Raw genomic sequence first — 19198 nt, 5'->3', positions numbered from 1 at the left:
ATTTGTACAAGACATTCATTCTTGATTCCTTCAATTAGAAAAAGACAGAAAATAAACTTTATAGTACATAATCAACTTTTCTCAAGACATTCAGGACATAAAATGCATTAAACCGTAAGTTTGTAAATGAAAGACAATCTAAGCAGGATCAAAAAGTTTAAAATAAAAGATTTCTATCATGAAGTTAGGCTTCTTTTGTGTGGTTTAATGACCGGTTGGTTATATGATTGTAACAATAAGAAATTATGAGGGGAAATATATATACACATTAGCTATGAAGTAAAAGGTCTGCCATGACTATGAGTTTCTTGATACTGTACATGTGAACATCTACGGCAGCAATAAATGGTTTCCACCTCACTGGCCACAGGGTTAAACACAGATTTAAAGTGTTTAAATTGAACATTACTGTTTATGTTATCAGTGTATGAACATTAAGCTTTTGTATGAAACAAAATCCAGTGAGGCTGGCATAGGGAGTTAAATGCAGTGTCAATTAAATAGTTTTATGAACTAAAGTAAAGTACTTTTATACAGCTGTTCTGCACACTTCATAACAAACAAATATATGGGTTTCCAATACAAACCAGACCTTTCAACTAGTTGTCTTTGACAGTGCCCAAAGTACCTAAGCGTTCCAAATACATTATCTGAACTGAGGGTGGTATACGGCAGTGCTAATATAGTTTCTATACAGATCTAGCTACAATGGTAATTCTATGGGGGAAATGCTGACTGAACTATTTGTGTAGGGGTGATATAACAACCATGGAACAACTAAAGGCATTGTAGTTAGTACAATGCCAGGGTTGTGGGTCCTGTGTGGCTCAGTTAGTAGAGCATGGTGCATACAACGCCAGGGTTGTGGGTTCGATTCCCACGGGGGACCAGTACGAAAAGGTATGCACTCACTACTGTATGTCGCTCTGGATAAGAGCGTCTAAATTACTAAATAAAAAAAATGGAAAAAGTAACTTGTGCTAGCGGCTTCCACATCAGCAATGTACACTATATAAACTTGTTGCGTGGCTGTCAGTCCATGTCTCCCTGTCCCGGGTGCTCATCATAGACATCCTTGACAGCCAGGATCCTGTTGAGCATAATTCCCAGCCTGCCCTTGTCCATGGGGATGTCAGAATACCAGCGAGGACTCTCGGCCATACATGTGCTCTCTGGCTGCAGGTAGAATGCACTGCAGCTGCTCCGCACACCATCGGAGCTGTAGGAACACAAAGACAGACACCATATGTGAATCTAACAAAGGAAACTATACAGTTTCATTTATTCATTCCAATGTATCAAACCAATTCAGAATCTATGACACCCAGGGATAGTCCACTGCCTTCAACTGGTGTTTCAAACGCTGCTGTGCGTACCTGGCCAGTCTACATTGCTTACCATTTGGAGAGGTAGAACTCAAAGAATTTGACGGGGCATCTGAGAGGGTTCAACCGGTTCTCTTGTTGCTCCAGCTCAGAAGGCTCATCCCGTTTCCTCTTTCCCAAGCCGCCCTCTGTGTGTAAACAGAACAGAGTACAGGCTCACTTCACTGTTTGACCCCTTGGTGTTTATTTTAACACTTGGCTACAGTTAGGGCCAAGCTAAACTGATTAAGCTGACTGCCAGACAGTTATGGGGAACAGTTTAGTTTTTTTATGTCACTGTCTGTCATACTATAAAAAGGTTATTAAAATTTATATTATTTTGCAAAGGACAGGGTCTTTTTTCCATAAAAAGGTACTTTTTGATGTCATGAAGGTCACATGCCCACATGTTTTATCCAACGTTGATTTACATCTAAAACACTTTGACATTCAGTCAGATTCTCTACTAGTATATCATGTTGCACAACTCAAGAGTTGCTCCTTTTAGCTTCCTGGTTTTCCCAAACAGTGGCAGGCCAGGGGTTGGCGTTTGTAGTATGTATGGCCAGGGCCAGTTCTAAGACACATACCATGGTACACCTCCAATACTTAGCAGCTCTTCAAAGAACTCCACTTTGCGGTATAAATAGCTGTTCGACACACTGCGAATAGCAGTATGGACCAACCGGGGGGGGCAACAACTTCCTTCTCCTACATCAACAGCTCTCTCACTGTTATTTGTAATATTTAAGACAAGCACTCATAGAACACCAACAGTCAACAGGTGACAATGTCACACTAAAATCCTCTTTTTAATTTTATACGTCAGCATAAAACCACCAAAGGAGTACCAAACTGATCCATTTCAAACTGACCTACAAAGCCAGAGGAATCTAGCTAGTGACACTGATATCCAGAGAATGGTCAGGCCGAGTTGAAAATAGACCTACGTTAAAACACGTGATTATGTTTCAGTCAGAACATGCCAGTAATCAGAAAAAGTAGGATGGAGATGTGGGTCTAGGCTAGCCTATATGTTTTAAATAAACAACTGGCACAAGGACATTTTCACAGGAGTTGGACTCCAAGCAGTACAACTCATTAGCACCATGTTATTTGATCGCTGGAAGACAGTTTAACTGTTTTTAATAATTTATCTTCAATGGAAGCTCTTTGGGGTCAGCAGGACCATGTTTAGGAGTGTTGGTCCTGCCTAAGAGAATTACCCATCACCATCTAATTGCATTTTTAAAAACTGTAGTGATAAGGGGAGTTAATAATAAGAAAAAGCCAGTCTTATAACCTGGGTTTAAGACAAATGTCAACCATCATTCCTCAGCAGATAAAGGCAAAGATCCTACAATGCTTTGGTCAAGTATACATCCAAATTATATAAATTACTGAAGTTGAAAATATGTTTTGTTGGAAATAGTGTATTATATCTACAAGCACAGTATTTTTAGGATGTCTTGGAAAATACATTCTTACCACTAAACTGGACCTCATAACACTATACTAGACTTTCAAACATTCTAAATATGAACTCAAAGATTTAATTTCACCTAGTTGTAGATATTCATGTAAAATGACTCCATACCCTAGCCCTGGTCAGCCCCCGTCATTCAGCTGAAATGTGGTACAACTCAAGATAGGCGACCAAATTCCCCCACCCCAAGCTGGGGTCATGACCCTTGACCCAAAGCAACGCAATCTCTCATTGGTTACTGGGAATGACAACTAGCCAATCATCCATTGGGCTAAGGAGCATATTAACACTTCTCATTCACTGGGCTTTCTTATACTAAATCAAATCTCAGACATGAAAAATACAAATTAACGCTAATGTTGTGTCTGGTACCATAAAAAATACAAAAATTCACAACAGCTGTGATGGAGACATGTAGTTTCGGTACAATTTTATAAATGCTGACAGATAATTTGTCCGTTCGACATGGTGGGATCTTTTTAATGTCGGTAGAATTAATTATGAGAGAAATGGCCGTGGAAACGCATTCATGCATGATTATTGACATAATAACCATCATATCGAAGTAAACTTAAGAGTCACGCAATGATATGGTGTGTGGTCCTTTCACTACAACTTGGGAAAGCATGCAGTTTATTAGGCTACAGATGAAATAAGTTATGATGAACTTCACAGGGTGGTTAAAGTGCACGGTGCTCTTAATGCCCCTTTCTAATAAATATCAAGGGTCTTATTCCCGTGACATGACGATCAATGCTTTACTGCCGGTTGACAAATATTCTCACTCATATCCATAGTAATCTCATCAGATTTTAGATTTTTATTCGGTACATGAAAACTGAAGTGAAAAAGTATGTTGTGTCCACTACGCCATCACACACACTGACTAATCTGCAACAAGTCTGTTTGGTGGAAACACCACTGGTGGGAAAAAGCACATTTTCTTGATGCAGATTTTATAATATTCGTATGAAAATCTGTCGTCAATTAGATAGAAACCTCACCTTTACTTGTTCTCTTGTGTTGAGATTTGGGGTGGTAGCAGACACTAGACGACTTGACCATGCCATGTGGTGTAGACCTCCTCTTGGCCTGGCGCGTGACTGTAGAGAAGGAGAGCTGGAGGTGCTGCTCCACGGTGGTCAGACCAAAGTATTTGGTGTTGAAGAACATGAGAGTGTTGAGCAGGACAAAGGGAGAATACACACCCAGCTGTTTACACTCCCACAGGTGCTCCTCCAGGACACGAGAACCGAGACCACCTGCACCCAAACACATTACTTACACCCCAAATACGACACATAGACAAAATGTGTGAAAATAAAATAGAAATATGAACTCACCATTAGGTGACATGGAAGGCAGCCATTGGCTGACAATCTTATTCAGCTCCTCAGCGAAGGTGACATATAACTGGTCTGTGAATATATTCACCATCCGGTTGTTTTCAAGGAGATACTGGAAAATATACAAGACAAGACCACTGTGCTCAAATGTTTTAGTTGAACACTGTATAAAAAAAAGGACCTTTCCTAAAAATAAAATCATGTAAGATTTGAATAAGCCACTCTTCCACAAATTGCAAATATTAACTACAAGACCTGTTGAATCCCCAGACAGAGGTAAAATACACTGTCAGGCTTGTAGCACGGCCCTCTAGGATGAACAATGTCTTGGACAAACTGCGACAGGCCATGGTTCAGTTCCTCAGGACTACACAAGAGAAGGTCTAATGGTTTCTCTATAAGGGAGAAAATTACAGGCACTTTATTATCAGGATTACATTGAAACATTACAGCCCATTTTACTCACAGGAGATCTATCAAACTCAAAGCAGAGCTATCAAAGACGGGTACATTTAAAGTTCCAGTCAAGAGATATCCTACGTTTTCTGTAGTCAGTGTCTGAGTGCTTGCTTTGGGCCCATGACCTCCAGGCTTTAACCCCAAGGGAGCTGTTCAAACCGGCACCGAGAGGCTGACTGTCCAGGGGATCGTGTAGGGTCATCTCTGACATGGCCTGACGCTTGGGTCCCTGTGACACAAAGCCTATATTAGACATCACACTGCTATGACCTGTTAAGGGGTAGCTACTGTAGTTGGTTAGTTAGTTACTCATATTCTCTTCCGAGTTCACCCATTACATAAATTCTACACGTGCATTGATCATTAAGAAGTTGTCTGGTCCAAGAGACCACCAAAGCGCAAAAGTAAACATTTCAGTATATATGTCAAATACTCTCTTGTTTTAAGGACACTGTTCATTGGTAAGCAGTCCATCTTGTAGGTTTTGTGACTGTTGCCTTATGTTACATGAGCCGCATGTTGGGGACCATGCCTGCCTTCCGCCAGGGATATATTTGATATTCAGCCATTTCACCTTTGGGACCCTGTTGCAGCTGTCTATAAGTATGCAGAACATGAGCACTGGTCTCCGGTAAGTCTGACACCAAGACATCTCATGTTGGTTCCAGCTTTTTCCTGATGTCCAGCATCCTATGTGATTCCACTGCGTCTCTCATATAAGTTGAACGTTTATGACACTATTTCATTCAACACAAAATTAAAGTCATAGTAAGGTCTAGAAAAAAACAGACAGAATACACTTGTATTATAGGCTGTGTTTATTTATACCTTCTGAACAGTGATGTCGGCGCTCTGCTCTGCTGAAGTAGCATGAGGCGGCATCCCACAGTCAAAGAGGAAATCAACATTGGGGTTCAGGTCCAGGGAAGCTAAAGAACACAAATGAGAATGGACACAAAATATATATATCATAGACTGTTGACAGAGTGTGTGCAATTATAGTGTACCTTTACACATCTCAGGCAGCAAAGCAAACTAATCCGACCAGGGGTCTCCAACCTTTTACCGCATTAGAACAACTTTTTAAAAAACAAAACCTGTCGCGAGCTACTACTTTTCTCTTTTTTTTTTTATAGCTTTCAAATAGGCACATGGTTCTTCTCTTTTCCCCTGCAACTCTTCCCCGGGTCCTGTATTTTTTTTTAATAGCTTTCAAATAGGCACATGGTTCTTCTCTTTTCCCCTGCAACTCTTCCCCGGGTCCTGTAAGTCGTTGGGGGCATTTCTACTAAGCTAACATATGGAATATGGATCATTTAGCTATTTGATTTGGAATTTTGAGACCGCTTTAGGGATGAAAAAACATTGATAAAATATAGAATTTGGCCTTTACTACTATAGCCCACAGAAATGCACTGAATAACACATTCAAAAATAGCAACAACAAAAAAAAGTCTAAAAATAAATCATAATGATGAAGGTTTTGAAGTGTCTGTCCTATATCTAGGAGATAAGAAACCTCAGGAAATATGTGGTTTTTGGACACATAACTAACCCCTTATTTTTGTTGGTACAAAACTACCCCCAAACTTCCTTTAATTTGTATGGGTTACCTTCAGCCACCATTGTGTTCATGAGTCTCCCCTTTCCACAGAAGGATCATATTAGTTTTTAGACAAAATGGTTGACGCTACAGACAGAAGTTGGCACATCAGCATTACCGACTTCAAGCAAAATGGAGAAGACCATCGTGTTTGTGAGTCTCATCTTTCCATAGAGTGGTCATATTAGTTTTCTAGGCCAAACCGTTTGGATACTACAGACGTTTTCGTGAGAAGACCGATTTTCAGGATGTCTCATGGTTTGACAAACACCGCCGTAGCTTGGCCACCTTCCACCGCAGATGCGGAAAGGCCGACATAGGCGACTGCAGTGGATTAAGATGCAACCCATGTAAAAAAATAAAATAAAATCATATCTAGCTTAATCTGACGGATTTTAAAATGTTTTTGTTGTTGTTGTGTAACTTAGATTGACGCACGGGTGCGCCAATAGACTTAAGGATTTAATAAACCACTAGGTGGGGCCCTATCAAATCTGTGACCCCCACCCCAAATTCTGTTTTATATTTTCCCAAATTATTTTCTCGGTTGGATTTTTCCTGGTTTTATATATTTTTTATTCTCAAAATTACAATTGGTCATAGAAAACAATGACATTGGATGTTCGGAGTCCATGTCAATGCTTATATCAAACCAGAAGAAAATGTTTAGGTCTGGAAGAAAATTAATACATTGGATTGAGTGCAATGGCCCTTTAATTGAGCATCTGGGCCTTTAATTGCGAGTGAGGAATGTGCCGTCTAGGATGGTTCTGTACCGCTGCTGCTCATTTCATGGCAAAGTTGGCAAATAACAAATGGTGTACTTACTCATGAAATACTTCTGCCAGGTAAGCCTGCTTTGCAGTTAACATTTAATTGAGAAGGTTTTGGGGAAAGTATTTCTTTCAAACCAGAAGACGGTATCACATCAACTGGCAACACAGAGTGATAGACAAGCTCATGCACCACACAGACAGGGGCAATATTACTGGAAATTAATTGGCAGATATTGTGTTTTAAGTTTGTCTTTTTAAGCCAATAGTTACTAACCAGGGGTGGGATAATGTCAATGTTGCATTGATTAGATAGTAGCAAGGAGCTTGCAGCGTCTGATACTTGGGAGATTTGTTTATGACAGTTCGCGGTGGAACGTGCATGTAAAAATGCATGTACTTTCAAAATTGTTTGGCAAGCTACTCATAGGTGGGCTGGTAGCTCGATCAACCTGTTGGAGACCCCTGCATTAGACATGACATATTATAAAGCTTGAACCTGCCTTTGGTGAGCTCATCTACTGGGTCTTGACCTGGCTCAGTCAGTACATCAGCCATATTGACAGCCATGGAGAGGATGTCATCTTGGGATGAAGAATCAAATAAGGTGCAGTCCCTCAGCAACGGGCCTGCTTTCTGATCACTGTCCAGATCTAAATAAACACATATAACCACCATATAGTTACAATAATTATATCTAGAACATCAAATGGCAAGTTGACTAAGTAGAGAGAGAGATCCATAGGAGCCCTTGCCTTTATTTTCCTCTGCTATCATGTCTGCCATGGCCAGAATGTCAGCCTCCAGTGGATCAGACGGGATCTGGAGTTTCAGGTCATTTATGTATTCCACAAGTTTATCGATATGATCCAGTGTGACGGGTAGGAACATGGGGACAGGGATCTAACAGAGAATAAAGAGAAAAACAATAAGCAGACAAATAGGACACAGTCACTCTAGAGAACCACAGATTGCAGCAGTGTGTAGGCACCCATAAGGAACACGTTTGGCTGGAAACAAAGAGTTACTCTAGACTCTAAATTAATGACGATAAGCCTAGAGTAATATTTGCACAATACTCAAAAGGAGCTAGACAAAACCAACTCACCGGCAGAGGCAGGGCCATAGGTATGGGAGTGTACTGAGAGTACATATTCAAAGGTACAGGAACAAACACAGGCACAGGGACTGGCAACACCACAGCTGGGGACTGCAAGAAATCATCTGAAACCAACAGACAACATTTATTAAAACCATGAAGGTGCATTTTTTTGCAATTGCTAATATAATTATATAATTGTTGGCCTGATTTAACATAAAGCTCTTAGCATATGAATAGGGATGTTTTGTTTAAAGCTAGAATCCTTAGCTGTGACATCCATTTTGGACTTATAAATTAATGATATATACACCTATTGATTCTTAAAGAATTCATCTTAAATATTAAATAAATATTAAATACAGTGTTAGTGAGTCCCATAGATGGGTTGGTTGTTGTGTGAGCAACTAAGGGGCAAAACAGATGGGGTTGGCTTAGAATGTTGACTATGTAAACTATATTTAGTCTCCAAATGTTTATAGAAAACATACATTAATTGAAAACATACAATGAGCAGTCTCAACTACATCGTTACAGTTGTTGGCTAGCTAGCTAGATTTTTTTTTGCCATATTAAATTAGACACGACAGTCAAAACAAGACATGGTATCAATAAGATACACAATATATACACAACAGTATGTGGACACCCCTTTAAATTTGTGGATTTGGTTATTTCAGCCACACCCGTTGCTGACAAGTGTATAAAATCGAGCACCCAGCCATGCAAACTCCATAGACAAACATTGGCAGTAGAATAGCCTCACTGAAGAGCTCAGTGACTTTCACCATGGCACCATCATAGGATGCCACCTTTCCAATAAGTCAGTTTGTCAAATTTCTGCCCTGCTAGAGCTTCCCCGGTCAACTATAAAAGTGCTGTTATTGTGAAGTGGAAACGTCTAGGAGAAAAAATGTCTCAGCCGCGAAGTGGTAGGCCACACAAGCTCACAGAACGAGACTGCCGAGTGCTGAAGCACGTAAAAATCGTCTGCAACCGACCCCCATTTCCTGTTTCAGCATGACAACGCCCCCATGTACAAAGCGAGGTCCATACAGAAATGGTGTCTCGAGATCAGTGTGGAAGAACTTGACTGGCCTGCACAGAGCCCTGACCTCAATCCCATCGAACACCTTTGGGATGAATTGAAATGCCGACTGCGAACCAGGCCTAATCGCTCAACATCACTGCCCGGCCTCACCAATGCTCTTGTGGCTGAATGGAAGCAAGTCCCCGCAGCAATGTTCGAACATCTAGTGAAAAGCTTTCCCAGAAGAGTGGAGGCTGTTATAGCAGCAAATAGGGGACCAACTGCATATTAATTCACATCATTTTGGAATGACATGTTCGACGAGGAAGTGTCCACATACTTTTGGTCATATAGTCTACAATGGGCTGAAACGAACCACCTATGATTCCCCACTTAGCTAGCAACAAAGACAGGAAGCTGCCATCTGACCATTCAGAATCATAACGCACGCCTTCCGGCCACATTGATGCACACGCATCATTTTCGTTATGTTGTCAGCCAACCAGTCTACAGAAAGGGACATGGGATTACATTCGGGATTACCTGTCTGGCAACTCTGGGACTTCATCTCAGGTTTACATGCAACACCAGTAGTGGCCATCATGGGTTTACACATGGAGGATTTGTTCCTTTGGGAGAGAGGTAGAGTGAAGGGAAGAGCAGGCTTGGCTACAGTCTTCTTCAGGCCTCTTCCTGTGGCCTGAAATAATAGAAACATTGACATAAATAAATGTTTGGATGTTGTTCACTCAGCAGAAATTTTAGAGAGAAAAGTAGCTCTTCACTTTATTTCAAAATCCAATCACGTTTTTTTTTTCAAGCAGAGAATACATTTGTATGCGTGGTAAAAGCCAAGCTCAAATGCATTTTTGTGTCCTTTCGGTGGCATCCCCCCCAACTTTTGGAGCACCAAGTCAAAAAGCACACTTACTTCACTTGTCTTTATAGCTGCAGGGGGAGGTGTAGACTCTGGGGAATTACCTGTAAGTCCAGTAAACATATACAAGTTTAACAGTGAATTACTGAGATGAACATGTGTTTACATTTGACAGATTTTAGGGAAATCACAAAAACAATAGCAGTAACTTTGTAACATTTTATCAAACAGTGAAAACCAAACAAACAATTATATTACAACACAGCGTACTTAGAAAAAACTATTCCCATGTATGGATTGGGTTTATGATAAATACAGTATGGGTGTTGTGTTTGCATGTGTTGGCGTATGTTAAGCTAACGCACTGCTGAGCAGGCTCGCAGGGCCCTGCTTGGTGTCTAGGTTGGGCTGGTTCTGTTGGCTGTAGAAGCGCAGGAGGCACGGCTGGTCACAGTAGTGTTTGATCTCTCCCCTCCAGTGGATGGTCTCCAGGAGCTCCCCCTGACGCTTGCAGGCATGGCACTGTGCTTCCTAGGAGAACACACACAGCTCAAAACACGGCAGCCACCTAAAACTTCAGGGTCAGTCATATGGTCATGGTGTAAATATGGCATTGTTATTGTTCGGACATACTTTCAGGTACCACAAGAGGTATTTGCTTTTACAATCTTCACTGCAGAAGTCCCATGTGTTGCCATCCTGTTCCTCTGTGACCGCCCGTGAGCAGGTCTGAGAACAGTATGTACAGGTTATACAGCACAGGCCCAGTTGTTGAGCAAAGTCTTGCTTGTACAGTAGAATGCAACCTTGGTAAAAAAGAGACAACAAAAAAACATAAGTCTCTGCCTAGACACAGTAAAGTGTTTTCATGTAAATCGACAATATATTGCATGTAAAAATGCGCACAGAAATGCATGCATCATGCTAACCGTCACTGCAGAAGGTTTTCTCCACCCCAGAGAACTTTATCTTCTTATGCAGCAGTTTCTCTTGGTTGCAGTGCTCACACACGGAAACCACACCATTCAGACGCTTGTAGTCCTCACAGCACTCCTTACAGCAGAACTGATATATTGAGTCCTGAAAGCAAACAAAATAATGATATATTCAAGCCTGGTGTAACAAGCGCCATTATCTACCAACTGAAGCATACAGGACCACACAGAATCGTGGATGTACTTCTTGAAGTAGTCTTGAAAAAAATAAGTTTTCACTAAACCACTTTTTTTGGCACAATGTATGTAAAATGCACATTTTGATTACCTGCCAGTCTAGGATTTCTGGTACCCCACTGAACATGTTATGACAAGAGAGACAGTTGAAGTAGAGGTCTCCATTGGGACTGTTGCTCTGTGAAGAAGAGATATTTCTTAATTGGAGATTAAACAAGAAGAGAATGAGCAGCAAACATTAAGCCAAGGCAAAAAAAACAACAAGCAACCTCACAGAAATAGTATCAAAGAGGGACTCAAGAATGTCTCAGCCCATTCTCAGACATTTTTTTTGCAAGGGTTTTGCAGAAACAGACCAAGCCCTAATTCATAGGTTCTTTGGTAGAATAAAGGCAAAAGCTTTCAAAGGGTGACCCTCTCCACACTAAAAAGCTTTATGATCAGTTATTATTTTAACGGGCTCCAGAAGTGAGGCTGAGCTCCCCACTGCAGCTGCTTGGTCTGCATTTTAACTAGCATTTTCTGCTTAACGGGCACCTACGGCCAAGCCTGTACATCACACTGCAAATATTAACGGTTCTTTTTTTTCACTTTCAGAATCCCTCACCAATTGTTTTTGTTGAACAACTGAGGTACTCAAAATTTACGTTTAAAACAAATGCACATAAAATAAAGTGTATAAACATCTGGCAGACCATGTTGTGACTAAATACTGGACAATGCATCTGTAGGTTGTAGTGTTGTCCAAACTCTATTAAGGGTATGGATTTATCCAACCTGAAATTTGCTCCAACAGCTAGGGCTACAGAAGACGTACACGGCCTCATTTGTTTTACAGTAGTAAGGTTCAGAGGGGCTTCTTTTGCAGGAACTGCAGGCTTCACTGGGTACTGGAAAAGAAGCAGATGTAATAGTGAAGAGCCATTCACAGTCAGACATCACGTCAATACATTCAGATTAAGCAAAGGTGAATTAATACAGTAGTAAACAAGCCAAGGAGAGTAGAATGTACCTGTGTCCCCAGAAGTTTTAACTTTATGTGAGGCGATACAACACAAAGAACAGAAGTGTCTTGTCTTGCCATACTGATCCACTTTAGACAGCATGTCAAAATTCTTACACAGAGTCCTACACCACTGGCACGAGAGCACCTTAGTGTTTTTCTGAAATCAAAGACGACACTTTGATTAAACACTAAGCAGACAAATCACTCTCATATCACTCAATACTACAAGACTGTACATTCAAGAAGAGAGAAGCACCCACCATCTTATACAGCCTGAGACAGGAGGAGTTGCAGAACCTCCTCTGTTGGCCCTCATGCAGTAGGTACTCAGCCCGGGAGGTGAATGTGTTGATGTAGGTGCCACACGCGTCACAGCAGCTGGTCTTCAGGCCCTTGGTGGCGCGGAAACGGTTGAAGCAGGCATCGCTGCACATCAGGTGAATCATGTTGCCCATGGTTACCTCATGGTTAATCTGAGGCAGAAGAGGGAAGGAAGGTAAAAAAACTCAGGTCTGAATTCTCTCAATCCTAACTTCAAATAATGCCATCCTTTTTCATTTCCCATTAGTCGGCCAAAATCTTGTAGTTGATTATAATTTATTCTGCTGCCTGCTCATAGCATACAAACAGACTCAACAGCAGCATAAACTTGTCGATATTGATTTCAAAGGTTGACAGAATTCCTGCCTCATGCAGACTCCATAATCACAGCATAGATCCAGTTACACACATAAAATCTTTTCAATTATGAAATATCAACATGAGGTGACAGTGAAATGTGTGTCACCAGGGTTTAGGCATTCTTTGTCACTACTTCTGGGAAAAGTCCATGACGTGACAAACACTTCACATACACTACATTGACTGAGCTCAAATCTCTAACTAACATTTCCAACACAAAGGCAACATTAAAGAAGGTATACCATAATCACATTATTGTGTGGTTTTGCAGTGCTTGGCATTAAAAAGTGCCTACTTATTTTTAATAGATTTTATTGTACAAATTGACAAATGACTAACAGATGGTGGGGGAAACTCAAATCAGAACAAGTAAGGCTTGTGCCAGCTTTTTGAGGTAAGCATAAAATGTTGACTTGTTGCTAGAGTAGACGCGGCAGTCTTTAAAATAGCTTCAATATAATGTATGACTAACAAAAATGCCTACAGCATTTTAAACCATAAGCAAAGCATTGTGGAAGTGTAGTCATACTGTGTTAAAGGTCCAATGCCGCCATTTCTATCTCAATATCAAATCATTTCCATGTAACAATTAAGTACCTTACTGATTGTTTGCAATTAAAATAGTCAAGCAAAAATTATGATAGGACTGTCTGGGAGTGGTCTGAGTGGGATGGGAAAACTAGCTGGTTTCGGCAGAGTGGTTTGGAACTCTTGTTGGTCTATTTAAGTGGAACTGACAGCGTTTTAGCAACATCAAATCATATTAAAATCTGTTCATACACACACCCAGAAAGAATACGAAGCTAATATAATATATACAGTGGGGAGAACAAGTATTTGATGCACTGCCGATGTTGCAGGTTTTCCTACTTACAAAGCATGTAGAGGTCTGTAATTTTTATCATAGTACACTTAAACTTACTGGTTGATAGGTGATCAAATACTTGTCATGCAATAAAAAGCAAATTAATTACTTAAAAATCATACAATGTGATTTTATGGATTTTTGTTTTAGATTCCGTCTCTCACAGTTGAAGTGTACCTATGATAAAAATTACAGACCTCTACATGCTTTGTAAGTAGGAAAAACCTGCAAAATCGGCAGTGTATCAAATACTTGTTCTCCCCACTGTATATACACACACATACACCTTCCGCATGGCAAGCGGTACCAGAGAGCCAAGTCTAGGACAAAAAGGATTCTCAACAGTTTTTACCCACAAGCCATAAGACTCCTGAACAGGTAATCAAATGGCTACCACATCTATTTGCATTGTGTGCCCCACACCAACCCCTCTTTTACACTGCTGCTACTCTCTGTCTATCATATATGCATAGTCACTTTAATTATACATTCATATACATACTACCTCAATTGGCCCGACCAACCAGTGCCCCCACACATCGGCTGACCGAGCAATCTGCATTGTGTCCCACCAACCCCTCTTTTACGCTATTACTCTGTTCATCACATATGCATAGTCACTTTAACCATATGTACATACTACCTCGATCAACCCAACTAATCGGTGCCTGTACGTAGCCTCGCTACTGTATGTAACCTCGCTACTGTTATTTTTACTGTTGTTTTTATTTCTTTACTTACCTATTGTTCACGTAATACCTTTTTTTGCACTGTTGGTTAGAGCCTGTAAGTAAGCATTTCACTGTAAGGTCAACACCTGGTGTATTCTGCGCACGTGACAAATAAACTTTGGTTTGACTACTTAGATATGGTCATTTTCACATTTTAAAACATTGTGTTTGGTAATGACGGAGAGTAAGGCATTTGTGAATATTCTATAGTAATATGGGCTCCCGAGTGGCGCAGCGGTCTAAGGCACTGCATCTCAGTGCAAGAGGCGTCACTACAGTCCCTGGTTCGAATCCTATCCGGACGTGATTGGGAGTTCCATAGGGTGGCGCACAACTGGCCCAGCATCGTCAAGGTTTGGCCATCATTGTAAATAAGAATTTGTTCTTAACTTACTTTCCTCGTAAAATAAAGGTTAAATAAATAAAAAATTACATAAAAAAGCAGCCGTGCGTTTGGACAATAGACATTGCAGTAAATAAAACCTAATAGAAATATATATATATGTATTGTCCAGGACTGAACTCTACACAGACTGGTGCACCATAGCCATTGAGAGCTACAGTAGGATTATATGCAAATAAGCCATTTGCCACACAGGCCTGCCATCATTCACTTTGAACTGGACTGTGTGTTTACAGGCAGTAGCAACAGTGCGACTTTAGCTTATTAGAAAGCTTTCGTCAAGTCACCTGAATGGATTTCTGCAAATATGTAAACACGACGGGAGTCCTCTTACATTTGGGAACTTTACAACCCTATTGATCAAACAACCATGAAATGGTAGGCCCCCCTCAGGTGCCTATGTACATCAAAAACAACAAGATCAACAACTAAATGTTAGCCAGAGCGAGATGAGCTAAAATCTAATGAGGGAACAGTAGATAAACCCTCAAACTTTTTCAGCTTGTAGTTTGCCGTCAAAATTGCACTGATAAACGATGGGGAAAAATAACCTGCTCACCCTTCTGCAGCTTGCCTGCCAATGCATGCTTGTCCCAACCCACATTTTGATAACAGAATGGGAACTTACCTGCCCGCCCATTTGACTGACGCCAAATACATTTGATCGACAACTAAGAGATATGCTATGGCTGGGAGCACATCATCTAAAATGTTATGGCCAAAGCTTTGGTACCTCACGCATGTGGTTGCACACACTGCATCTTTGGGCAGGGGCACTTGGTTTGGGGGGCTGTGTCGGGCCCTTCTCCAGCCGGGCCTCATACAGGGAAAGACAAGTGCTGTTGCAGAATTCTTGGAAGGACTGTGATTGGCCAACCTGTGCAAGCATGGTGTCCTTTCTATTCCCCATGTCCCTAAAATCAAAGAGACAAACCTTGAGGTAAATTTCACAAATATTGTTGAGACCAAAACGATGCACAACGTTAACACTTACTTTACTATGAAATAGCATGAGGAATTTGTTATAAAATCCACTGTCCTTACTGAAAGGAATAGAAAAAACTAAGAACACATTCATTGAATATCTATTGAGAGGATTACCTTTTACAGAAAGCACAGGGCTTTTTCTTGGGGGCTTTCTTGCCAAAGGAGTTAAGGCAGGTGGAGCTGCAGAAGAGCTGAGGCTGACCCCTGCGCTGGTAGGCTGTCTGCCCGCTCTGCAGAATCCCACTGCAGTTGGCACAGAGGACCCTGGTAGGCTGGCGAGGGGGTGGCGGCCGGGGTGGAGGGGGTCCTCCAGACCTCTGAGTGTACGCAGGGGTAGACGCAGGACTAGACAACTTCGGGGAAGTGAGGCGGGGGGGCGGAGTGCTCTGGCTCCTTTGGGAGACCCTGGTGGAGCGTCGGAGGCCAAACCGTGCAGGGTCAAAGTCTGTGTCCCTCGGATCATCAGCTGCATCGTCAGAACCGCTGTCTGTTAGCTGGTCTGCAGCAGAAGACAACGCATTTAGAGTAGCGTGATAATCATATAATTGGAAAAATAGTCCTACATAATGATAGTTGAGACCGAGGTAAAATTAATTAGCTAAACACAAGCAGATTTACGAAAGATGTTTTACCTCCATCAGACATGTTATGCGTATTTTTCCTCACTTCTCCACGATTAGGACGACCTCTTTTTCTCCCCTACAATAAATGAGAAGAGTAACTAACAGTAATTAACTTACTTTTAAAGAAAATGTCTAGAATTCATGGAAAGTTTTTTTTTTTACCGTAGTCTTTTGACCATTTGGATCTTCGCCGGCGACGTCAGTTTCAGGTTGTTCCTCAGCTGAAACACAATCAATCATCAGTAACTAAAGGCTAATCATGACATAGTAGATGCAGACTATATGTAAACTGACATGGCTATTTGAAGACGTGATTGCTAATCGTTTCTCAAAGATGTGTAATTAAGCCTAAATCAAGTTTTGCATTTCCCCTAATTCTTCTCAAACTATTTATGTGGCACTGAGACTTCTATATGTGACATAAGGTAATAAACTTATGAACCTAAAAACCAAGTTCCTTACTACACACCTTCACCTGGTGTCAATGGCTGGGCCCAGGATGATAGTGGGGACATACTGCCCCCCACAGGCTGTTCTTTCTCACTCTTTTTCTCTGCTGTGCCCTCTACCTTTGGCACCAATCCATAGAATGATAAGGCTTCCTCTTTGCCTGGACCATCCTCAGAGTGTGAGCTTTCTACGCTGACTATAGAAGGCATACTTGGATCAACTTCATCTTGAGCAGATGCAGTGGGATCTTCATGCACTATGTCCATTTGCTCCTCTCCTGTCTCTGGCATCTGTGTCCCAGTTACAGTCGGAGTTCCCTCGGTGACCTCCAGCCTGTCCGTCCCAGGCTCAGTTCCCATTTCTGACCAGGCTTCTGTGTGACCCTGCCTGCCCCACTCATCCTGACTGAGGCCTGTGGCTGAACCGGAGGGCTCTTGGAAGTCTGAGTGTTCTGGCAGGCCTGACGGCTCTGAAAAGCCTGAGGGTTTTGAAAGGTATGAGGGTTCTGGATAGACTGAGGACTCTGAGAAACCTGAAGGTTCTTGAAGGTATGAGGATTCTGGAAGGACGGAGGGTTCTGGAAGGACTGAGGGCATTGGAAAGACTGAGGGTTCCTGAAAGTCTGATGGTTCTGGAAGGACTGTGCGGCTGTAAAAGTCCTCCACCTGGACTTTGGACAGTTCCAATGAGTCTGGGTCCCCCAGGATGCTCAGACTGTCCTGGGTTTTCAGCCTCTCTCTTTCAGATTGGGTGAGAAAGGTTGTCAACTCGTCAAGGGCCTGCTGCTCCCCACTGTGTCTCTCTGTTCCCAGTGAGCCAGAGTAGGCCACCTCCATATCAGTCTGTGCAGGCTGCAGGTCCATATCATTCTGTGCAGACAGTAGGTCTACATCAGTCTGAGCAGGCATCAGGTCCATATCACTCGGTGCAGACAGTAGGCCTTCATCAGTCTGAGCAGGCAGAAGGCCCATATCAGTGTGCCCAGAAAACAGGTCCATATCAGTCTGTGTGGATAGCAGGTCTAGATGTACATTCTCATTGGCCATTTGAAAAGTGGCAGAGGTTTCTGGATGCTCTGAGGGTTCCATACTGCACCTAACGTCACAATTTAAGAAAAACGAAACAAAAACAATGGTTTACTTCAGTCTCACATGTACTCATGTCAAATCAAATGTGGTGGTAGGTTTGAGAAATTACAGCCACAAGTTGCTAGTTTATTGTGGATCCGCTATTCTAGACCATGAGCTCACACAAGTGAAGGCATATATCTAGTTAGCTAGCTAGGTCAATTTATCTAAAGTTTGGTACTCGTTAGCTAGCAGTTGTCAGTAGTTACCACAGCCACAATGTCATAATTACAATTTTGGCTAAACCCCGCCTATTTATACAATTTCTCGTAAAATCTGATTTTAAACCTAATCATAACCACACTGCTAACCTTATGCCAACCTTAATTTAGGCCCCAAAAGCTAATTTTAGTTTATATTATTTTTTACGATATAGCCATTTTGACTCTGTGGCTGTGGTAACTAGTAATAACCACTAGCTAGTTTGGCTATGACAACGTTGCTGCCTTTTGGCGCGCCTCACCTGGCGTCTCCATTTTTGCAAGTTAGAATGCTAGCTAGCTAACGCTAGCTATTTAGCTAACTACCTGGAAAGCTAGATAGGTACATGTTAGCCCATTATTATATATAGAATCTCAATACTATCTAAACAATAGACATAACTCGCTACTTGCATGGTAAGCGTATAATGTTTTATGACTCTGCAAAGAGACCACTAAAAACGTTACTGGCTAACGTTAGCTAATAGCTAGCTAGCTTCCAATAGGCTATCTGCTAGCTAACGTTACGAAGCTAACGTTGCCTTATGCAAACTAGCAGTCAAACTAAATCACTAGCTAACTAATTATAATATAGTAACTTTATTAAAATATAATATTAATGATTCAAACATAAATTATGATAGACTTCTACAAAGTATGGTGCATTTACCTGCAAATATGAAATGTTGCTGGAGCTAGCTAAAATGTTGCATGCAACCACCAGCAAACTGCGGTGTGTGGCTAGTTTCAAGCTACAACTTCTTCTTCTTCTATGGCGGTCTGCAAACAGACGTTAGAAGTGCATACCGCCACCTACTGTACTGGAATGTATTGTCAAAAACAATGGTCAATGATCAAAACAAACAAAAACACGAAACCCTCCTACCTAATCATGTACTACTAAGAACATGAAAAA

The 19198-nt window shown here is 41.4% G+C and overlaps 1 protein-coding gene across 1 annotated transcript; it reads right to left on the bottom strand.

The window, feature by feature from the left end:
• Positions 1-34: 34 nt before the first annotated feature.
• LOC129815632 (zinc finger MYM-type protein 3-like) lies at positions 35-19057 on the bottom strand. The gene is made up of 25 exons (XM_055869615.1): positions 18953-19057; positions 16975-18050; positions 16668-16726; positions 16515-16581; positions 15997-16381; positions 15629-15809; positions 12476-12688; positions 12222-12372; positions 11987-12099; positions 11301-11387; positions 10967-11117; positions 10671-10843; positions 10403-10568; positions 10092-10141; positions 9704-9860; positions 8140-8255; positions 7787-7934; positions 7535-7684; positions 5484-5584; positions 4737-4884; positions 4452-4591; positions 4194-4308; positions 3855-4112; positions 1399-1513; positions 35-1219 (listed from the first exon to the last, which is right to left on the bottom strand). Exons 2-25 carry the CDS (start codon positions 18041-18043, stop codon positions 1033-1035), a joined length of 4500 nt encoding a protein of 1499 aa, XP_055725590.1. The 5' UTR covers positions 18044-18050; positions 18953-19057; the 3' UTR covers positions 35-1032.
• Positions 19058-19198: the final 141 nt, after the last annotated feature.

This window comes from Salvelinus fontinalis, chromosome 2, assembly GCF_029448725.1.
Source record: "Salvelinus fontinalis isolate EN_2023a chromosome 2, ASM2944872v1, whole genome shotgun sequence".
In the NCBI taxonomy this organism is placed as follows: Eukaryota; Metazoa; Chordata; class Actinopteri; order Salmoniformes; family Salmonidae; genus Salvelinus; species Salvelinus fontinalis.
The sequence above is the reverse complement of the archived record's forward strand: the minus strand, read 5'-3'. Positions and strand labels throughout refer to the sequence as shown.

Excerpts from the sequence above, each read along its gene's own strand:
- LOC129815632 (XM_055869615.1), bottom strand. The coding sequence starts at position 18,043 with ATGGAACCCTCAGAGCATCCAGAAACCTCTGCCACTTTTCAAATGGCC. Across the intron at positions 10,142-10,402 it reads CCCTGCGAGCCTGCTCAGCA|GTAATTCCCCAGAGTCTACA; the intron begins GTGCGTTAGCTT and ends CTGGACTTACAG. Across the intron at positions 4,309-4,451 it reads TCTGTCTGGGGATTCAACAG|TATCTCCTTGAAAACAACCG; the intron begins GTCTTGTAGTTA and ends TATATTTTCCAG.